The 24,100-nt window shown below is 43.3% G+C and overlaps 1 protein-coding gene across 1 annotated transcript in view; it reads right to left on the bottom strand.

The window, feature by feature from the left end:
- Nucleotides 1–8,373: 8,373 nt before the first annotated feature.
- The window catches only part of LOC115316804 (N-acetylated-alpha-linked acidic dipeptidase 2), a 44,810-nt gene continuing 29,083 nt past the window's right edge, over nt 8,374–24,100 (bottom strand). Inside the window, exons 14-19 of the mRNA XM_029976300.3 lie at nt 22,930–23,023; nt 20,136–20,216; nt 18,123–18,288; nt 14,068–14,149; nt 13,087–13,170; nt 8,374–9,317 (exon numbers count right to left, since the gene is read on the bottom strand). Of these exons, the coding sequence (XP_029832160.2) occupies nt 9,131–9,317; nt 13,087–13,170; nt 14,068–14,149; nt 18,123–18,288; nt 20,136–20,216; nt 22,930–23,023 (694 nt within the window). The 3' untranslated portion in view covers nt 8,374–9,130. The remainder of the gene's footprint in view (nt 9,318–13,086; nt 13,171–14,067; nt 14,150–18,122; nt 18,289–20,135; nt 20,217–22,929; nt 23,024–24,100) is intronic.

The raw sequence follows: 24,100 nt of genomic DNA, 5'->3' as shown, positions 1-24,100 counted from the left end.
TGGCCCGCCATTATTAATTTGGGAGCAATATACTTAATAATCTTGGCAAATAATACAAAAAAGGACATTTTCTTTTTGACAAAGCTGACGAACTTTAATGATAATAAATTGATATATTTACGCATGATCCAACAGCCTCCATAAAAAAGAAAAAAAAAATCGGTGAGCTTTTCTCCGCATCCGCCGGTTTTGCGGTGAGCTTTTCTCCGGTGAGCTTTTCTCCGGTGAGCTTTTCTCCGGGATTCGGCGGTGACATCCACCTCCCCCACTGAAAAAGCGACGAACCCCGCCGGCTTCACGACGGCTTCCGCGACGAAGCATCCGCATTGGTGTGCTTTTCTTTGTGTTCTATTTTCTGAGGCGCGTCCGCCCTGCAGCCAATGGGAATTGGTGCCGTTTCCTCAACCAATCAGAATTAACGTGCAATTTCGCTCAGCCAATGGGAATTTAGATGCCGTTTCGCCCAGCCAATGGGTATTTAGGTGGCGTTTTTCGCTGCTACAGACATCAGATAACGCCGGCTTCGCTCCATGGAACAGTTAATGCTTTTGCATTAATAATGCGATGCCTCCTTCGGTGCGAGATGGGAACGGTTTACCCCTGTTCCGTGCAAAGGGGATGTGGATATACACATTTTTAAATGGTCGTCGACATCTTGAATGGCGGCACTTTCTGTACGAGAAAAAAATATGGTGGTGTACTTTTTAAGCCAATGGAAAAAGTTGACATTTTATCCGTAAATGCCATTCATTCTTGTTATGGCTCGCCTATTTGTTTCTATATTTTATTTGTTTTTACAGGTTGAAGCGCCTACTCCTTTGTCGTTCATACTTGACTGGGGACGCCAGTAAACAATAAATATTTCCACTTTTTCCGAAACGGTACTGACTAGGGTTTACTGACTAGACATCTCAAAAGCATTGACGACACTTCCTGTTTTGCTTTTGCCCCGTCAGTATTACCAGCTGATCAAAAACAACAATAAGTCATCGCATAAACAGTAGTTTATTTGAAACTTCTAGCTCGTTGATCACATTGAACAGCGCATTATTCGAACAACCGAGTGGCAGGGTACTCTTGACAGAAATGATCCCATAAATACAAAAGATATCAAAATAGCTTCACTGATCAAATCAGAGATCAGGGTGTTTCGAACGCGTACACTTGTCACAAATGCCTATTGTCACGGAACGTTCTTGAAACGATGCAAGCGATTAAGGCTGCGGTCCCACGGCAGCCATCTTGAACAAGGCGTTAGTTCAACCAATAGATGGCGACACGCACCCGTGGGGTGGCCGAAACATTGGTTCACAGTGGGATGGCTCGAGCACCATCACGTTCCCCTCGTGGCCTTGCTCGCGCCGCTCCCAGCTGTGCTCAGCTAGCTCAAGTAGCGTGGCCCAGCAAACGGATGTATGCGAGAATGTCAGGCTGGGTATAAATTGTTGTCTGATATAGGGAGATGCGGTCGGCGGTTGTAACGTGCTTTCGCAATAAATCTTACCAAGAAGGAATCAAATGTTGATTGACGTGTCAATATTGTATCAATGAAAACTTCCTCTGCAGGAATGCACGCTCAGTAGACTCAACCAGTGGAAGCGGACGTCAAGTAAACTGCTTCGCGATTTACGGTACTTACCTCACCATTTTAATGACGACTAAAACAACGTCACGAAATATTGTGTTTCACGGGGTCCGGAAGATGTTGTAAAGGTTGTTACATTATAGTTCCCTGAAAACAAACGCCGTTGCAATATTTTCGGAAGTACCGACACACATTATGTCGTAAGTACAGCTTAGGGAAACCATCAGAAGAAATAGGCAGACGTTTATTTGCAATGAAGACGCTATGAATGAACGGCGTTTAGCGACGGCAAGTTATGAGCGTTCGGGAATTTATAAGTTGACGTGATTGCTAACCATGGACATGCGGACAATGAAGACCAGTTTTGTCGGGATATGGTGTTGTGGTGATGACCGGATATCGGACGACTCATGGCAGACGAACAAGCAAGTTTCTTCTCAGCGATTGGTAAGTGTCCAGTTTCAAGCACAACACGTGACTACCGACGTTGTCGACGTTTCGAACACTTACCGCTTTCGACAAAAGTCCTGGCACCTGGGCTAACTTTGCGGAAAGACTCGAACAGTAACTGAAAACGATCCACTATTCAGTTGGTGGGTGGCGAAACGTATCCACATCTGCGGAGTCATGTACGATGCGTACTCTAAGTGGCTGGAAGTTTACACGATGTCTGCCACGACGTCCAAACACGTCATTGACGTTCTACGGTCTCTTTTACCTACTTTTGCCCTACCGAAAATACTTTTCTCTGATAACGCGCCAAATCTTGCTTCAAATAAAATAAACAAGTTTTTGAAGAAAAAAAAAAAAAAACGGCATCAGGCATCACATTAGTGCACCATACCATCCTGCAACTAACGGGCAAGCAGAACAGATGGTGTGCGAAACGAAAAAAAAAATCCCTTTTGAAGCTTACGGAAGAAGCAGTTCAGTGAAGAAGCGCCAGGTTCTTGTTCCGGCAGCACGCGTCGGTCTCATCTTACACGGAAAAAAACCCGCCGAAGCAATATTTGGCGGAAGAATAGCCACACCCCTCGATCTCATGATACTATCGCTTACGAACAAAGATCGAGAGATACCCACATCGGGAGTAATGGCAGTTTATTCGGTCGGACCACTCGTCTACGTGAGGAATTTTAGCGGAAGTCTGGCCTTCCATGTAAAGCTTGAGTAGAAAAGGCTCTATGTTGGTTGACCAGGAGGTGTCATCTTTCTGAATAGGTTGGATATCAATGCCCTTAAGTGTAAATATAACTAAATCACAAACCTTTCTTTGTGTATTGTGTAACTGCCCTTGTATTTGATAGTAGAAGCTACGGTGGTGATCTGGACCTTTCACACCAGACTCCTTTTTCTTATTTTTCGCCTCATACTCCTTTGCGGTTTAAGTATGCTTCAAGAATCTTTTGGAACGGGGACACTTTACGTCAACGAGGCCATTTGTTCCAAGTAGTCAATCAGGGAATGCTGCTAGAAATCCGTCCCTCATATTAACGAATAAGCCGCGCTTCTACACAGTGCAGTTTTCCTGTTCCACGTACAGTTGTAAAGCAACATCCTCATTGATTCTACCATATACTGTTGCGGGTGAAGAAAGTCTTTGGGTACACGATACTTGAAACAAGTCTGGCACTGTACGTTGTGGTTCAACACCCATTAATGTCGTCGTCCTTATAGAGCCTCATCATTTAATCATTACCTCGTCACCTCATATTGCTCTTCATCAACAGTAAGTACAATACGCTACCGCCACATTACAATCCAAGAATTGAAAAATTAAGTCGTTCAGTCCTTCAACCAGTTTATAATTTATATAATGTTATTACGTTACATTACCTTGAGACGATCGACGTCCATTGTCGATCTTCAAATACTTATACCTGTATATAAATTAGACGCACATGGGGGGGGGGGGGGGGGGGTTGGTTGCCGAGTGCATGGTCTAGCCTACACCAGCTCGGAGCACTGGGAGCGAAAGCTCGCGCTGCAGAACCCACCCCGCCCCTGCCCGTTTCGATCTGGAAGAGCATCGTACCGGCGTGCGGTCGTGCATCATTACTGCGTGGCGCACGTTGAAGACCCCAGGTTTTCGGTTGTACCGCACTGGCTAAATTGCTTATCTACAGCTGAGACACCAGACGCCCACTAAGGCAGACTAACTTCCGGCTGAATAAACATACACACAACAATTTGCAATTAGTCGCATAATAACAAAGAACACAGTGTGCCGCCTCTTTTCTTTGGATGCCTTTTTTTCTAAACCAGCGCAAGCTCGTGCGTTCTCTCTTTTGAGACGGTTAGAACGGTCGCGTATAAAACCCGCGTTTCTCCTACCCGCCCGCTTCCTCCTCTCATTATGTGTATTTGGTTATAACTAAATAAGCTATAATAATGGTGTATTATTCATATTTACTTTCAGTTTCAGTCAGGGAAAAGGAGGTTCGCGGCAACTAGAGCCAATAAATGAGCTGCGCTTAGAGTATCGGCACTCTCTTCCCCGACAGTGTTGTGAACGCCGCCATTTTGGTGCTTGTGCAGAGCAGGCGCAACTGCCGATCGTCATGATTCAAAAGTGCGACATCGTAAGCATTAGATTCGGTGTTAGGAAGCTCATGTAATGTTGCTTTGCTTTGCCGCAAACTGTTTAAAGGGGGGACGGAAAAGCGTTTCTTGTGATTTCAGATAAAGCTTCAAATAACTGGCAACCATAATTTTAAGCCATACTAAGGCCAAGCGTGGCTACTCTGAAGCGTAGCTTATTTAATAACACTATTCATGCTCTTGTTCAAGAGGCTTGTAATACCTAGAGTACTATATAGCTCCTTCGGAGCAGAGTAGCGCAATCTAGAACGCCGTCTCTCGGCGACTAGCGGCGAACGCCCGGAGGTTCCAACTGCGGTCAGAAATGCACGGAGAACGTGAGAAAATCGTTGTTTCTTCAGTTTTGTGGGGATGTGCGGAATGGAAATCATTTTTGACATAATAATGAAACATTTTAGAATAATATGCGATAAGTTTTATGCCATACAAGGACGTAACTTTTTTTTAAAAATTGCCTGAGTGGCATCATGCAGCGGACGACACGGCGACGTCACACCATTCACGTGAGCCGCTCCGGCCAACCCGAAAAGCCCATCTCCGCTGCGAGCAAAAATCGTCTGCTTCAAACGCCATTGCCTTGGAAATTGCCTTCTCAAAATTTGCACACGCATCTGATATTATTAAAACTTTGATAAAGTGTTTAGTGCTTTACTAACTTCACGGCAGACTAGTTTTGAAAAGTGTGAACTCGCCGTTCATTTTTTAATCAGCCGTGTTGTATCGATCTCCATGTATTCTCCCATAGGGCGGGCCGCCTCCTGGAACCCTGAGTACCACGTGACTCGCGCCGAGTCGCTCTGTCGGCCATGTTGTCGGCAAAACACGGGGTTCAAAGGATTGCGCTACTCTGCTCTGTAGGAGCTATATAGTGCTCTAGTAATACCTAGGGTGCCTCAATGTCCTTCTGTTTAGGGTGATGCCACCTAAAGCCCCTTGATATGTTTTCGTTTGTCTTTGCAAGTAGCGCCAAATGCGCGAGCGCACGTGGCCCAGGTCTCGAGCGGCCCTTGGAAGCGAATGGCGGCGGAGCGCCCGCTCGTGGCACGTGTCTTGCGCATTTCCACAACAATGGTTGGCGGTACTTGTGAAAACACCTTTATCAAGGGGCTTTAATGCCACCCTCTGTAGTACCCGATGCCGACAGCACGCGCTCACGGGGAAAATACAAAGAAATCGACGAAAACAAAATGTCGCCATAGCACAATCAGCACCACGAGCGCGTGCAGGGACACGCTCTTTCACGCGCTTCTGAACAAAAAATAAAAATAAAAGAGGGGGACAAAATGGCCAGATGTCGTGCTCCACCCTAAGCAAAGGGCACATGAAGTGCTCCACCCAGCAATACCTGGAGGGGTCATATCATAAGCCCCGTGGATTCCACAAGCCACTACCTTTTGACACCTGCCTCTTCTTCATTGTTCCCGCTTGTGCCAGTAAATTAGCTACGGTTCAGAGTAACGACACTTGGCCATATTGTGGCTTAAAATCATTGTTGCCAGTTATATGAAGCTTTATCTAAAATCACAGGAAACGCTTTTCTCTCCCTCACAAATGTTTAAACAACCCGCGACAGAGCATTGCATTATTGCATCAGCTTCCTAGCACCGCATCTAATGCTGAGGAAGTCGTACTTTTAGATCACGATGATCGGCAGTTGCGTTTGCTCTGAGCAAGACCCAAAATGGCGGCGCCCAAAACAATTTTGGGGGAACGGAGTGCCGATACTTTAAAGCTCATTTAGTGACTCTAGGCATAAAGTGAACTCGGGTGTATTCTTTTCCTCCTCGTCTTCATTGTTTATTGATTTCAATCATATCGAATAATGAACACATTATATCACGCTACGCTAGTGTAAATATTGGTCTTAGATTTATTAGCCTGACCCAGTACTTAAACGATTCAGTTATCGAAAGTAAATCTTCCAATATATTTTTTAAATGTGAGGGTAAAAAGACACGGAGATTGATGATGATACGGACGCCAACGCCGCCCTCGGAAATTTTTTGAACATTAGAATTCAGCAGTTCGTCTGCCATCCGCCAGGTAGCGCAACAAAACACCCAAACAGTTTTTGATTGTTTTTAAAATTAGCTAAGCTCTACACCTATTAAGAAACCAAAGCAATATCATTGTGAAAATTTAATACATCGCAATGTATATCTATTCCAAACTATAAATGTTATTAAATGCCAATAAATCTGTTTGATGTCCAAAACAGATATGCGTCAAAAACAGGTAAGTTTGAAGGGCTCCTGGAGCGTTATGACTTTGAAAATGAAAAAAAGCCATCGTCCACCTCTTGGGCAACCATTGTAGCTCTAAATGTTATAAAAGATTTTATCATAGTTTAATTATTTCTTCAGCGGCATTTGAACTACCATGACACGAAGCACAAAAAAGTGCTACGTTTGATATAAAATATCTAAACAAAAAAAATTTACACAACATTACATTTTTTTATGCATATTACCAATTATAAGCACTACATCTGTAGCTAATTTCATTGCCCTAGCTCTTGTCATTAAAAACATATTTGTGCGGAAAAATGTCAATTTTAGGGCAATATTTGGAGGGATGAAAAAAGTGAAAGCCGTTTACAACTTCCTGTAACGCCGAATTGGAGCGCAGCTCTTGAGGAGGAGGAGTGGAGGGTATATTCCTCCTCCTCCCTCGTGATCATGCCTGCTAGTCCTCCTTCCCTCCTGCTCCCCCTCCCTCTCCTTTACCACGTGACTTCGGGGGGGAGGGGAGGGGGTAGTCACGTGACCCTCCCGAGGCCACGTGACCCCCCGCTGAAGTCATGTGACCCCCTCCCCCCGAAGTCACGTGACCCCCCCGAACCATACTAGACAATGACGGGAGGAGGAGGAGGGCAGAGGTCCGGGGGTCACGTGACCTCGAGGGGACGGGATCACATGACCTTGGGCGGGCCGTCACGTGACTTCGGCGGGGGGAGGGGAGTCACCCCCCGGGGTCACGTGACCTTGGCGGGGGAGGAGGGGGGAGGAGGAGGAGCGGAGGGGGAGGAGGAGGGGGAGAAAGAGGAGGGGGAGGAGTGGAGGAGGAGGGGGAGGAGAAGGAGGGGAGGAGGAGGGGGAGGAGGAGGAGAGGGAGGGGCGCGGTTACGCCGACGCCGACGGCGACGGCGACGCCGACGCCGCTCAGGCTGGAAACGGGCCCCTAAGAGCTGCGCTCTAAAAAACAAAATAGTGCAAATATCAAAAAAGTGGATCGTTAGATTCTGCTCCGACATCATCTTAACAAAACTGCTATATTGGAACCGTGCTATCTTTAATGGATCGTTCATAAAACATGAACTAGCGGAGCAAGTGAGGGTCCGCGCCATCATATTCGCAACGCTACAAACGCGCATGAACAGTAAAAACCAACACATACATAATATCAAATGAAAGAGGATTGCATTGCCTTTCAAATGACATCAATCCCACAAAACAGTACTTAAAAGGAGATGAGTAATGGCCTGCCGAAAAGTACCTAAACTGCCACATTCAGTGGGACCGTGGCCTTAAAAGGGATGATTATGATCGCCAGACAATTAATACACAATGCCGCAGGAACGGATTAAGTTAAGTGTTCAAAGGAAGCTCCTCCGTACTTCTTTCCACCTTAGCAGATCTCAAGCTGGAGAGGAGGCGACCTCCTTTCCAGCGTTGGCACGTGCGTTCCAATTCATCATCGATGGTATTCGCAAACTAGGGTCAGCAACAAAACCTTGATAATAAAATTTAATGTAATAAAAAAAAAAAAAAAAAACCGGGGGGCTGGCGTTTCCAAACAAGAGTGATTTCTCCTCCCGCAAAGTTTGGCGTTCGAACGCCAGACTCGAACCGACGACGTTTTTGTTCGCTTTGATTGGAGAGAAGATAATGGGCAAACACGGCAGCTAGCCTTTGCGCCTACCCACTAATCCTTCCAATCAGAGCTCGGCGCTCTCAGGGGCGGATCCAAGGGGGGAGGGGGGGGGGGCGGGCGGCAAGGGCGCGCCCCTCCCCCCCCCCCCTAAAAGAAAATAAACAAAGTCGACCCCCTCTCCCCTTCTCAGATGGCAATTTGACAAGGGTGGACCCCCGGGTGCACAAGAAAGAATGGGAGAATAGTATCCTGACAAATTTTCCCGCCCCCCCCCCCCCCCAAAAAAAAACAACAAAAAAACAAAAACACGGAGTTTTGGATCCGCCTTTGGGCGCTCTGACGTCGCCGCACGCTCTCATCCCCTCAACCGGTCACCCAGATGCGTTGTTTCCCGACCGACTGAGACGAGACTAGTTTCGAAGCCTCTTGCGATGGCTTCCGACTGCCCGCATCGCTGTGCAACCGATCGTAAGCCGTCACGAGAGGCTTAAAAACCTGCCTCGTCTCAGTCGTTCGTAGTAAAACGCATGTGTGCAAACGGGCCTTTATAATTTCTCACCGTATTTTTTTATTATGAGACATCGCAGTGTCCACAAAACAGTTTGTCAATGAGCCATATAGTTCGATGAACGGATAGCCACAGGGAAACTGCCGTAGTAAGGGCATCAAAATGTGAAGACAGAAAAATAAATAAAAGAAGCAGACAGCTTGCGCACAGGTCCGTCTAATTCGGCAAGAGCCTGCCACATTGGGAAGTGTGTTTTCTGTTTCAAACCCCTTTGCTATACTGGTGAAATTTCTACAAAAAAATCACTTCCTTGTGTCGTTACTCGTATTAGAATTATTAACGTAGAATCACTTGACGAGGAACAAAAAATAGAAAGGAAACGCGATTCTTTTCTTGGTAGTTAGGTCCCTGAAAGCAAACTTTTCCTACGGAACCCTAGCTTTCAACCTTCTCGATATCTCACACACACACACACACACACACACACACACACACACACACACACACACACACAAAGAAAAGAAATACTTTCATGGCATTAAGGTAGTATACCGATGAAGGTTTTACAAGTCGTCTACTAAAATGGACGTCGCCATTCTGATGTGATGGGCCAAGGAAGCTACTAAAGGTGCCACCAGTGAAGAGTTGCTGACGAGGGCCTCTTTGACAGCTGTGAATCTCGTTCCCACGTTGACGTCGTTGGCACTGATTCCGAACACGACGTGCTTGCTCATTTGCGATGATTGGTTTCTGGAAAGAGAGAAAGACAAGTTCTCATACTATTAACTTCAAACTATTTCTCTTAACTTCAAACTACTTCTATAAATCATTAACTTGTGTTGGTCATTCTGGTAAACCTGGGGAGTACAAAATGTCTGTTGCATGCATTATGCTTGGGTTAGAATTTGTTATGCTTGGTTACAGGAAGGTCTGGGTTGATTGAGATACGTTGCACACACGGCGCACTCACGTGCTTCCCGGTTTTATGAAAATAACCGAGAGAATTTTAAATTTATTTAAGAACAGTGATGTCATGAGATTTACGCGGGGAATGTAAGCTTCATCATTCGAGAGCCAACTGCACGGATTGACGGTTGCCTGCTGCTGCAGGTTCCCGTGAGTCGTATACTTCGCCTAGAGCTGCTGGCTTTCCCGGTCGCCTAATTTGGCGCCGTGCCATAATAATAATAATAATAAAAAGCCTCATTTGGCGTTGAGTAGGTAATCCCGTCGTGCTGCGGATCGCATAGATCAGAGTCCGATTACCGTTGCGCCGTTTGGTAAATATAAGTAATTACAATTAATGATGTTTAAGTGTACATAATTATGACTAGCTATGCCTTATACTTATACATGCTTTCTTCAAACAATGCTGCCTTTAGTAGAGGAGACGGAGGCATCTTCGAAAGTATGCGTTTAGAACTCTGTATGCTTTTGCATTGCCTATGGAGTGTCTATGGTTCATGTTGTTTTGGCTTGTGTGTAACGGCTTTCCATAACACTCGAGCCTAACGCTTTTGCATGAAATCCACTCCGTGTTACAAAAAAAATTGTTTTTGTCTCTACTTTTTTTTTTAAAGCACGTTATGGCCCAATCACAGTGATCTACGGAGCGCGTCCAGTGAACGCCAAAGCTCGTAACATTGTTTGACTCATAAACACTATTTGTGATAGGACAATAGAACGTTTCAGTAGATTATACGCTGCGGGTTACAGGCCCAGAAGGCGCGTGCTCAATCCATGCTTCAAAAGGACTACACAAGCTCCTGACAGCAACGCAAAGCTCTAGCGTATGGTCGAAAAGTCTCTAATGAGAGTGACGTTTCGCTTAACTGTCCGCATACCTATAGGGTGTCTGAGTCCTAGCGCTATTCTAGCGCCACGTCATTCGCAGGGCGATCTCAGTGACACCGCATGTTCTGCGTGAAACTGTGCGTGCAGGAATCCTTTAAGGTGCCACTTCGCAATTAAACTTTAATATTATAAAACAGCGGATAGTCAATTGTTGGGACTGACGAAAAAATGCTAGCGAGTCAAAAAGACCATTGAACTGAATACAATGACCTGCACTGAGAGATTGAATGCAGCGTTGCCGGGTTCAGAATGCCGGAGCTGATCGCAATCTTCGCTCCCATCCGTGACCCGTGCTCGTTCTCTGGCTGGAATCTATTGAGAACTAATCACTTTCAAGTAGCACAGATGTCGGCCATTTCGTCGGCCATTGTCCGGCTATTGCTAGGCAAACGCTCGGATAACTCTGCCTTTGCTGTGCCCCGGTGGACGAGCAAAAACCAAGGGCCGGCAAATGCCAGGTCTTGGAGATCTTAGAAAAACTATAGTAAGGGTGCAGGCGTGCTGTTGAACAGTAACCATGTTGAATTAATCTGATACTGGGGTTGAAGAAAAACTTAAGAACGTTTTGATGTTTGTCTTGTACCCCAGTCTCAGGTCAATTCAACATGATGAAGACCTTGCTACCTGAAATCGTGCATCAAAAAAGGTTGAATATTTTATTTTTACAGAAACAATGTATGGCGGCACAATCGGCGCTAATTTGTTTATCTAGAAGAAAAGGATCGAGTTATGAAGCGTTCGTTCTTGACTGTCGAAGGTCGCATGTTTGACTCAGTGTTCCTCCGTAGTTTTTGCCTCTACGTTTGTACTAAATTAAAGTAATCTTATCCTAGACTCTGGTTCTCCTGAAATGACGTCCCTCTGATTGGTACACACAAAGACAATTATTCTGCCGTTCCTGCGTGAATTGATTGCCACGACATTTTCATTCGACGTACGCAAGCATTGCAATAACTCGCATCAATTTATTAGCGAGCTTAGAGAGCGCCGGAATGTTAGCACCAACGAGCAATTCGAGTTTCCTTTTCCTTTTATCTCGAATCTGAAATGCTGTCATCAAATTGAATAGGCAGCATTGCTGAAAATGCTCATGGTGGGGGTACTGGCCGCATCGGTGGCTCCGAGGCAAAAGCGCCGGCCGACGTGCCCTCAATCTGATGGAGGCTTATTGCGGAGAAGGAGCCGTGTATTTCAGCTTCATGCTGCACGCCAAAAGACCCCTAGGTGGTCCAAATGAATCCTGAGTCGTCCGCTGGGGCGTACCAGATGCCCGTCGTTGGTTTGGCAAGTAAACCCTTAAATTTGACTTTCATGTTGGGTACTATATTTCGTTTCACAGTAACTTGGCAAAACGTAAACGTTACGGCCCCCTCAAGCTAATCAAAGCCATAAAGGGCGAAGCACGTGAAAGCCCTTACCAAAAGTACAGGGGTGAGAGCGAAGCAGTTAACGAGGAGGGAAAAGAGAAAATTTCCTCTTACTACAACCATATTTTGCTTGTCCCAGACATACATACATAAGTTTATTGCATAATCAACTAGCAGATCAATTATCCAGGTCCGCAAAAGCACGTGTGTGCTTGTGGACGGGACACTGTTGCAATAGATAGGATGGTATTACTCTTACACAAAACAAAGTACCAGCATGCTTTCGGCCTAAAAAAAACAAAAGCACTTTGTTACATATTACAAGTCCCAACAAGTTACAAACTCTAACTTTGAAACTGAAAATCACAAGATGCAAACACACAAAACAGCGCACCAACTTAAAAAAAGAAAAAGGAAACAGACTAGAGGTTGCGAATTTGGTTAACCAGCAAAGTTATTGCACCACTCTCTCAGCTCAATCCTAAGTGACTGCAAATCCAAAAGTCGATCTGGCAACATGTTATAATAATGCGGAACATAAAGAAAGCCGTACCCTTTTACTGTAGTTTGTGAAAACCCTTGGCAGAACGAAACGTTCTATTTTCCACAGGACCCTTTGCTTTTTTTTTTTAGTGGGCTGCTTAAACGTGTATTTGTAGTAATTGTGTACATATATAGTGTAGGTATTCAATTTTTCAACTGGCAAGATCCGTAGCGAATGCATCTTTAAGTGAGTTTTGAGTTCAGCAAATTTGGTTCCATAAGCAATGTTTCGCAGAATAATATCTAATTTCTTTTTTTTTTTTTTTACTATACGGGCAGGAATTGTAAACCGTTATTCTGTGTCGTAGTATAGACTCTCGCAGTACCCGATATGACTTATATCTACTAGCAGATACCGTTCGTAGGTGTCCTGCCATGTAGTCCACATGCGCTCCCCCCTCACCCTCCCAACAAAAAAAGCAGCTTTCATCTTTCTCTTCAGCCCGTCGCGTCGACAGCATTGCACGCAACAAGTGAGATATAGAGATAGACTACAGTCACGTGACTCCCTCTGACACGCTGGTTGGATCACTGGGACCGTATATATATAATATGTAGCCTTTGCCGTTTGCCAAATTACGCTGAGGCGGAATATAATCAGGTGGAAGAATTTTGTTTTCGTCAATATCATTTATGAGCAATCTTCAGGAGAGCGCCGATGTCGCGTTCGCGCTGTGTTGCACACCGCACTCATGCATAATGCAAACGCCGGTGCAGGAACAAAAAGGAAAAAAAAAAAAGAAAGAAAAGATTACCTGAAGATGTTTCCCGCGAGGATTCCTGGGATGTCGATGAACGCTCTTTCGACCAACATCAGCTTATTGTTGATGTTCCTCGTCCTGGAAAGTGTCAGTGACATGAATATAGTAGCGTAAGGGAAAAAATAGCGTAAATTTTAAAGATAAAAAAATTGCAGTATGAAGGTGGCATGTGTAAATCAGTAACTAAATGATGCTTACTGTTAGGTAATTTACAAAAGAAAAAACGGTGTAGATAGGAATAAATACATTAATTAGGCGCTTTAAGTATACCGATCTGGTAGAAGCGACCAGGCTTCCAAAGTTAGGGAAATTCCTTTTAAGGGCGACATATTGCGACCTTTTTTTTTTCTTCTTTTTTTTCTTTGAAGACACTACACGTTATTGGAACCCCCTTCCGTCACGCAGTCACATCACCTCCAATGGCGTCTTTTTTTTTTAACGCACTAAATATGTGCCGCAAAATATTGAGCATCTGCCCATTACACAATTAACGCACACCCCTCAATTTTATAACATTCGGAAAATACACGAAGGAAATATCTTTACGTATTATTGGCCCAAGGAGCACCCGCTCCCCAGTTTTACGTGAGTACCTCCAAATTTTGAGAAGGCGCAGGCCCAGGAGTTTACGGTAGTCATTTTTGCGTCATGCTAGTTTTCTCGTCTGTACTCTCCCCCCCCCCCCCCCCTTTTTTTTTTTTGTACTGAAATTCCAGATGGCGAATTAGGTAATTGAACAAAGATAAAGATGTCCGAGTAATTCCAAACAATATATACAATGGTGCCTCGTTAATATGGAAACCTCCCCCACCCAAAAGAAAAAATCCATAATGCAAGTTGTTTATAATAACGAGACAAAATTGAATGCATATTCCCAGTTTGTGCCTCAAAATGGTCTCTATATAGTACGGTATCCCTCTCAAGTTAACGGGGTCCATATAAACGAGACAGGACTGTATCGGGTTGTGCACTTACCCCTCGCCAGTTTGCTGAAGTCGCTGCTGATCGATCGTATCGGCGGCCTTGGAAAACTCTCGAACTGCTTTCACCAGTGAATCTGGAAATGTCACGAGTTGTTGGTCTCCGGAAAAGATTACATCCAGTTTTTAAATGAGTGAAGGCGAGGTTTAATAAAGTAAATGTACTCGGGCGATTTCATTTCAAATCGTGCAGGAAGGAGGAGTCAGGTCTCAAAAACTTTCGAAAAAATAAATCTATATGCTGGGCAAATGTTTCACTAGGACAAAAGTGAAAACCGGTTTTGCGTCATAGTTTTAGTTTTAAAGTTTCTGACTTCTAAAGGATCAAAGTCAAATTTTTGGATTTAAGCGATCGTGACAGATCAGGTATATGAACTTCTCCAAACTCAAATACCGTTCGCAAAAAAAAGAAAAAAAGACTTCGGTATACGTGGCTTTTTAAACTACATTAAAAACAAAAGGTTTACGTAAATGTATTTTGTTGATTTTTTTTTTTTGTTTTGTAGAAAAATCCAGAACCTGGCCCATTTGACGACAATTTACCAAGTTTGGATGGTGTAAACTTTTGTTAAAATGGCAAATTACATATAAAATAAAGGCATAGACAAATACATATATTCAACAAGCACAATATTGTTAAAGGTAAATAAAGTCATCTTGGCGAAAAACGTCTTTGAGCACCAGAGGAAACTCTAAAAGTACAAATTTCTACATCAATAAAAAAACATTTTAAGTATTTTTGTATGCTCTATAAAACATCCAATAAAAATCAGATGTAATGTATAGTTTGAACTTATAAATTGGTACATTCGAAAACACGACATACATGAAGTTCTATTTTCAGATGCGAAGCTATGTTGTCACCGTTTGTTTCTGCCAGATTGTTAATTATTTGTTTGGACTTACTCATAGTGTTGGTAGGCTTCAATTTACAAATGATTAAACACATTATGTATAATATATGCAGGCTCTTATCGCACGTCCAGCTTGCTTACTTAAAAAATCGAAGAAATCGCAAGTAAAAACATTTGCCTAAATGGAGTAAATTCAGATCCCAGAGACAAAAACAAATCATACTGATGTGCTGAGAGACCTAGCTTAAAATTTCGCTTTTTTCCAACTGGCGCTTCTCCACGCACGCTAAGTCTAATGAGAAGCTGGGCTCGTTTAACTCTTTCTATCTTAGTTTATTTCTTTAAAAAAGTGTTCCCCAAATTTAACGTCATTTTGAGATTGTCAGTTTTGGTCACTTTTTGTGTTTCTTTTTCTTCCACCCCACCTGGTGGCGTTGTGATCCCCGATCACAACCTAGCATGATGAAGACATACCAGCTGCTGAAGTGACCAATTTAGCTTTAAAAGGCGGCGATAGATCAGTATTTGGGTAACCGAGTGGCAGTGTAAAATTTGAAGAACACTGTACATACAATTACATAAAATATATAATAACGCGAGTTCACAACAACGTTTATTTTGAGCACAAATCGACGTTAAACTAGGTTAAAGGTTCACTCGTAAAACTTAGTGAACCATTTTAACATAAAAACGGAATGTTGCAAGTTTTGTCAAGAGCATTCGGTCGTGTCACTTAAGGACGAGAGCTCAAAACAAGGACTGGTTTCTCAATGCTATGTTAAACGAATGGCTAAGCATCGAGAGTAATGTTGTAACCCACTTTAACTGTGCGTTTCGGTCACACATTAAACGTTCTCGTGAACTTGCGTTGCAAGATATTTTACGTCACTGTATTTACTTCCCCACACGATCTATGCAAAACTTTCTCTTCCTATAAAGAAGAAAAGAAACGAATATCAGTGGGTTTGAAGACTACCTTTTTACAATGCTTAGTGTGCCTGGAAAAGCGAGAGTTGGAAAAAGCAGAAATTTCGGGCTAGTGCTGTCGGCACATCGAAAATATTTTGTTTCACTCAATTAGTCTATCATTCTGCATAGAACACTTGGAGGGAAGTATCTATAACATTTTTATCCTAACAACCGAATTTAAAAAAAGTTAATTTTATTGGTGTTTCATTTTTAAGTTAATAAATTGGACATGCATTAGAAAGCCCATATGTATTAAACATAGCATCCCGTCTACGCATCACTTTACATCATTTAATTGTATGTTAAATCGAAGCCAACGAATACTCTAACAGGGTGCCAAGTATTAACTAATTAATAGGCAAACAAATGACGACGACCAAGCTTCGCATCTTAAACTGGAACTTCAGACATTTCTCCTTTTTAAATGTACGGATTTATAGGGTGTCTGAAATACCGAGGCTGGATCAAAAAATGGGCCGAAAGAATAGGCGCTAAAATTTTCGTCAAAGGTGTATTTCACAGGTGGGATTTACCTTGTATAATTACAAAGCGTAGCTGCCTTTCTGTAAAGAATAGGGCAAAAAACTAGGCAAAACCTAGAACCAAAAAACTCTAGTGGCCAAAAAACGGCCACTCAAGCCAGGACTAAGGACGTCATGAAGGAGGTTATTTTTTGCTTATTTTCGTAATATTAATTTGCCTATAACTTTTAAGATAAAGCGAAATTCGAGAAAAGAAAAGTTTCATAAAGTTACTACGTTCAGTGCGCTCAGGTTCGGTGCAAATTAAAAACCAGTCAAAAAGTCATTGCAGGGCCTCTAATTTTATTTGTGTTACTTCAAGTGTAGCTCTCGTTGTTCGCATTTATTTTTAAGCCAAAGGTACATCGCAACCATATTATGCCCATTTTAATAGACCACGGCCGTGGCGAACATTCTCGATAAGGGATAGCGCCATCTATGAATATCTGCGCCAAACTCGCTCCGCCACTCGACTCGGTCGTCTGCGTCGCCGTTCGCCATTGAACCTGGCTAGTTTTTTGGTAGTTTTTTTTTAGGAAAAGGGAGCTACGCTTTGCAATTTTCCAAAGTAAACTCGTCTGTGAAATACACATTTGACAAAAAATATTACAGTCGCACGTGCAGGTGCTGATTTTACGGCCCATTTTAGATTCGGCCTCAGTACTTCAAACACCATATATATTTCCAAACCATATATTACACTTTATTCTTATTGGATGTTTCAGTTCAAACCAAGGGCGCTTTATGCGAAAAAACGACAACATCTGTAAATGGTCTTTTTGAGAAAATTGATGCCGAAATGTGTACTTTTAGAGTTTTTTTAATATTCGAAGGCGTATTTTATTAAGCTAACCTTATTTGATTATACCAATATTGTGCTTACTGAATAGGTATTTGTTTAAGCTTTCAATTAATATATATTTTATGTCATAAAATTGATTTTTAAAAAAGCTATCTTCATCCAAACCTGGTAAATGATTGTCAAAAGGGCCAGGTTCTGAATTTTTCACACACCAAAAAAACAAAAACAAAAAAAAAAGGAATATCTCGGGCTTTTTATGTAGATATGAAGCCATGTAAAACGTTTCTTTGTTCTGTGGAAGGTATTTGAGCCTGGAGAAGCTATCAAATAAGCGGAAATGACGCAAAAACAGGTTTCAGTTTTATCCTTGTGGAGAATTTGCCCGGCATATTCATTTATTTCAAAATATTTTAAGGCATGACCCTTTTTTCTGCACCAATTGAAATGAAGTCGCCCATTGGCAATTCTAGTTGGTATATATGCATCATGATGATTTTGATTCTTTTCGGTTGTTTTCAGAAGTTTACTTGTCGTCTGTGTTCGAGGAGTTTGCAACGCTGCGGCACGTGCCGAGACAAGTATCTTCGCGAACGAAAGGAGTTTCTACGCGACGATGTTAATACAAAGATTAGGTTAAAATGCAAATATTATTTACACTGTATACAGTTTATAGACCAAGTCTCTGTTTACGTGTGATCCGCGCTTTCCTACACCAGGTTGGCACTGCGCACGCTCAGAAACAAGATTTCCGTGATGCTTCTGCGCATGCGCCGTGACGACACCAGCACCACCGCGGCAGTGCGACGTCACAGCCACATGTTGGTGCATATATCTTATAACAATTTCGGACAGGTTTACTCATTAGCCTTGGATCAGGAAACCACACAACTTTGGTGGTACGTACTGGTGCTCACTCTCTGTTCCTTTAGGTGCGTTCCGTAGAGACTTCGGAGTTCGCTGAGGCTCTGGTTGAGAGCTGCTGCGTACGGCCTCACCGTCATCGCCAACAGCGGCCGCACGGCCAACTCGTAAGCCGCCAGACTGAGGACTTGGGAGACCGCCCTCAGAAACTGCGCAGGCCGAAGAACACGGTAACAGACCAGCCGCCAAAATCTCGGACGGTAGCGCGCCGAGCGCGCAAGGAATTATGGGAACGTCCTATGTAGAGAGGAGGCTGATGTTGTTGAGCATAGGGTGACCACCCGTCCCGCGACTCGCGGGACTGTCCCGCATTGAGAGCGCGAGTCCCGCGTCCCGCAAGAAATACCAAAATTTTTAAAATGTCCCGCATTTGACACTGTCGTAGCATTCACTACGCAACTCATGGCGCTTCCGAAGAACGGGCCACGGGGTAGCGCGGAGGTCGCTGATGAACATGTGAATATCGATGGCATGCCATTTTCTATACAAGCACTGCGGGAAGCGACCGTCGTTCTTGCAGGAAAAAGACGCACATGTGCCGTTGTGCCTCTCCTCTTGATGGCAAATTATTGCGAGCGAAAATTGCTCGCCAAAAGTTGAAAAATAAACTATTGTAATTATTTTCAAATCATACTCTGTCATGCGAAAGGGTTGTTGTGGAAAGCTTTTTTTTAGTCTCAGAAGGGTTGAAAAAAGAGCATGTTAGTATTAGAGTAAGTATCGACAGGAAACAATAAGCCGAAAAAGATTTACGATTTCGTATTTCCCTTTCGTGCATTTTGGTCTGCTGCAGTCAATTTTTATGGTTTCAACTGAGACATCCATAATAAAATATTTACCATTACAATTACACAAAAATATATCACTGTGAATGAAAATTATTTTAGCTTAATTGCCGCCACACAATTTTCATGTGTATAATATGCTTACGGAGAGCACAGGATATCGGTGTGCGCGTGATGGTGACTTTTTTTAAATATTTTTTTTTCTTGAGTTATGATAATACCATCCTCTTTTTACCCTCCCCTCTCTCTCTCTCTCCCCCCCCCCCCCCCCCCTCCGTTTAGGGTGTCCCGCATATCGCCTGCCGGAAGGTGGTCACCCTAGTTGAGCACACAACCAACACCACCTAGAATCCTGCGAACGACCTCCTCTTCCTTCATGGAATCAGCTACAGCGGGTTCTGTACAGCCAGTTTCCATAATTCCTTTCGGCGCCGCGCAGGACGCTGCACATTTTGCAACAGATCTTTTGCCACCAACTCCCTAATCTCTGAGGAGGCCTTGAGTGTACACTTCCCAGCAATGTACCGCAAGACCAATAATCGGCCGCTTTTTAGTTAGTTGGGCCAATCAGAAGGAATGGCAATATCAAGCTCCAATGGTCACATGGTCTCAGTGGCAAAAGGAAGTCCATCTCTTTTGCCACAGAGACTCTACTGCCATTGAAGCATGATAACCGATCGCCCTTCTCATTGGCTGAACTGATGAAAGAAAGAAAGGAAGACCAATGATTTGTGCTTTGAGCGTATCGCGGTACAGTATACACTTATGGACACCTGAAAATGTAATGATGATATGTTTGATCGTGCAGATTGAGATGACGGAGTTATCAAATTTCTAACATCAGTAGTACATATCTCACTACATCGCTAACATCAATTTGGAGAAAATTAAAAAAAAAAAGAAAGAAAAACGACAATACAGACAAAAGGTACTTCTAGCTCGCCACGTAGAGCTCGGATTACAGTCACTGACAGTTTAAGAAATGCAGGGCGTGGCAAGGGTGAGATTATCAGACGATAATAATTACATAAAATAATTTTAGGGGAAGTCCACAAGGTGGAGAGGATTTGCATGAGAAAAAACTGAGTTACACCTGAAATGGAGCGCAACTTGCGCCCTCTAGGGGTGGAAGTCAATTTATTCTTGCATAAACCTTCCCCTTCTCCAATATAAAAGCAGATTAAAAACCGTCATTTATTTTGGAAACTTACCTTAAAGTTGTTGTCAATTAATTTGTAGGCCATTTCTGTCTCGTGGTTCGTGTGGTAGAGTGGTAAGCAAGAATCAAAACTCTGAAACAAAGACATGTCAATTTCACGTACTTGTTTCGAAGATATAGCACAAGTTTAGGTAGTTTATTATTGTATACTATATCAGCCGTATGCCTGCCAAATGTTACTGGTACTCAATGAGCAGACTGGAAAGTTTGGAACTAGATAATTTTCTTAAGCCCTTAGTGAACACAAATAACTTCAAAGAAATGTCCGTTTACCTTCCAAACATTATTTGCACGCCATTAAAAAACGACAACAACAACTACATTGGCTTAGTAGTTGAAAATCCGTCCGGTAGATTGAACGAGAGATGCGTGAAGGCAAGACCGGCGAGGCGTGCGAGACACTGATGGACCGACGATGGACCACCGCGAGAGGACGAGCCTAGCCGCTGAGCAGTTTGAGTAAACGAAAGTGTGTGGCGTTGCCGAGACCGAGATGGGACTTTGCAGTGTAAACGGCTGCAGAAACCTTCCGCGGCGAGTTTCGTTCACCGGCACGTTTCTGTTGGATTACATCCTGATCTTCCCAGTAATGTGAACTCATAAGCGGTTCTCTTAGATTTTCGAGAGCCACCGAGCTGCTCAAACGATGGATTTCGGAGCTTTGTTCCAACAGTGAGTGTACTTCATCGAAATGGAGTTTCGTTCGCTTTAAACCCGATGACTTCGACAGTCGTGCCAGGTGCGGCCCTGCCAAATCATATTGAGTTGATCCAACGTTGGTCACGAAACATATTTATAAAACGCCCTAGTCAAACACAACTGCATGGTTCAATGTTGGCTGCGATGCAAACCAAGATCACCCCGAACCGTATTGTGAACTTTTTTACGTGTGAACGCTCCACAAAATATTTCACACTGGCGTGCACAAAATAACCGCCGTCAAAATTCGTAAGTATTTAAATTTCTTTCGATGCAAAACACATTGCTTAAGTTGAATGAAGTTACGCATACCGTTGCAATGCTTGTATCCACTGGCACAATGGTAACGGAGTGTGAAAAAAACATAATTTCTTAAATTTATTGTTACACGACCAAATAAAAAGGCAGCAGGCGCAGTCAGCTGCCGCGATCCTGAACAGAACTACGGCAGAACCTGGTGCCACTCAGTTCGTAGACGTAACCATGTACCATCTGCAGTGGTAACGTGAGGTTCGTATTTAAAAGGGAAACTGGGGAGAAAAATGAGAAAGAGGCTAGCGACACGGGAGGATGTCTTGCGAAAGGTACTACGCGGCTGACGTCATGCCCTTTACGTGGAGTTAGCGGATGGCAATGAAACTTTTCACACTGATGTATTTATGTGGCGTATTTCTCATACTCAAGTTTCATGGTTCTAGGTCTTGACAACCCACAGCCACGAAATTTGAGCAAAATAAATAAAACAAACAATAAAATGCAAAAAAAAAAGAGAAACAATTCCTAAGTACAAAACATTTATCGGGTTTTTAAGTTGTTTTTTTTTGTGTGTGTGTGTGTTCTGTTGTAAGCGTAAAATAGCAGAGCAAGCCCCTCCCAGAAAATTCTCTGCTCGCCATGATTTTTTTTTCCTCTCCACTTGCCTCCTCTCCAGCGTTCTTTCTGCTAAAAAGGAAAGGGTGGAGGCTTCTGTAACAGCAGCCTGCCCTCCTTTTCTTAAAGGGGCATGAAATCAACTTTGGAAAAGGTCGTTTTTGATCTTATATTGTTTAAAATGTGTTAGTTCTCACAGTTACCAAGGACTCCTATATTACAAAACTGTGTGTTCACCTCAGGGCAAGAGAAAAACATGTGGACTCTTTTTTCTCGTGGATTTCACTGTATGAACCAATGAAAGCCCTACATTACGCGCAGATTCTGAATGATTTTATTATAACTGGTTTCGGAAAAAGTCTCATTGGTACACATTCAGACAAGACTCCTCTGTTTCACCGTGGGCGAAGCCATCGCTCGCATCGCGTCGACAAGCGCCGTCGTCGACCACTTCACTCGGAAGAAATTCTTCCCAGAAAGTGCGTGTCGCGATATTTGAACACGCTTTTAACGAGGAAATAAGCTACCCACGATTATGATTTTGGGCTTATTGGGATGCTTAGAGCGTCTAGATTGTGTGGTTAAAACAAAAGGACGATCTCAAAATCGACTTCACTGCCCCTTCAACCTGCAACAGACTATCCACTAGATTAGGTTGTGAAGCTGAACCCTGCAGCGTGAGTTGCAATTTGGTTTCCGTATTTTCGGGGTTTATTTTTCTTCAAATTCTGAGGTTTTTTTTTTTTTTTTTTTTTTTCGGGGTTTACTTTGTTTTTTTTTTTTTGTAGATTCGGTGTTTTCCGGTGATAATTTTTGGTGTCGGGGGAAAAAATATCGGCGTTTATCGGGGGTATTTCGGTCGCCCGAATACTTGAAAAGAAACGCCCCGGTACAGATATATGAAGGAAACGAGGAGAGTGGCGTGGTTTCGAAGAAGAAAGCAGACTTCAGTACAAGCTGTGTTTAAATCCCCCCCCCCCCCCAAAAAAAAAAAAAAAAAAAAAAAAAACTATAGCTAGTTTTGTCTTTCAAGCTTCGTTTTCTTTTCCTTGTTCAAGGGCAGTTTTAATTCGAGGTTTTTCGTTTTCTTTTTTTATAATTTTGGTAAAACAGGCTTGGAGGTGTATTTCCAAGATTTATCGATATTTGCGGAAAATGCGGAAGAATAACTACAATCCGTTCTCACGCCTCGCGGGAGAGGTACTCGCGGTCCTCACCAGGTTGGAGCAGGTGTAACGAAGGTCCACCGACGGAATCCCGAGTTCATGGAAGAAGGGGGCGTAGTCACTGTCAGACGGAAGGTCGAGAAACCTGATTGATAAAGGAAAAAAAAAATGTTATCTTTATTTACAAATAGCTCCCTTCAATAGATCGCACGTAAAAAGAAGCGTCATTAGTGTATACTTATGATCAATTGTCAAGTTTCCGCTATATTGTGGGTTGCCATAATGTTAGATTTGCTGTAGGTGACCCTGGTCCCAGCAAAACAGGAGTCGTAGATCTAAAACATGTTCACGTACGGCCACTCCAGCCAGAACACTTCGCAGAGCGTCCTCAATAAAGTCTGTTCCCTTACCTGAATGCCTCAGTTCACTGCCTTCATGACCAGTCTTGCTACCCCGTTGCGAACTATTCCTTTTCCACGATCTCGCGGCCGTCTTTCTGTTGTTCGGGGAACCGACACTAAATAGCAACCTATTGAATGTACGAATGCATTGTTCTATTAGCATGAAAGCCAGTTTGACTCAGGTGCGCCTCGTCCACAGACGGAATATGGCAAAACCCCTCCAATATGGCGGCTCCGAATGGCATGATGATAGGATGCAGGAATTTTGCATATGTCCCGTAGAAAAATCTCGTACTCTGCAACAATGCCCGAGCACCTGTATTCCCGTAGAGCACTCAAAAAAGGGTCAGGGGATCGCTTGATCTAAGGATGTCACAAACTTCTAGCAAATCTGAGATTCGACGGCGAACCTCCAGGTTCGTCTAATCTGTGGCGGACTTCGACCTTTTAGCGAAATTCGACGAAGTTGGACTTCTTGGACAGTTTCGTCCGACTTCAAAACAAAGCAATTTCATATTTTCGGCAAAAATAATTTGAACGGTAGTTTGTTACACGTTTTAGGGAATAATAACCAGTGTCTGCACGATACAGAGGCACGCACACACGCATTTAAGGATGGGGCTAACTTTTAATGCAAAAAAAAAAAAAAAAAGAATACACCCAGTAAATATTGCTCTTTTCGTCCGCCAGGCGGCATTCGTTCGTTTGCAATTTCTGTGAATGCGCATAATAGACGAATTTCTGTCGAACTTCGTATTAAAATTTTGAAAAAGGTTTCGAACTCGCCCACGCTTATTGTCCCAAAGAAGACACGTTTCTTG

Source organism: Ixodes scapularis, unplaced genomic scaffold, assembly GCF_016920785.2.
Source record: "Ixodes scapularis isolate PalLabHiFi unplaced genomic scaffold, ASM1692078v2 PGA_scaffold10__122_contigs__length_95168666, whole genome shotgun sequence".
NCBI lineage: Eukaryota > Metazoa > Arthropoda > Arachnida > Ixodida > Ixodidae > Ixodes > Ixodes scapularis.
This window is presented reverse-complemented; position numbering and strand designations above follow the sequence as displayed.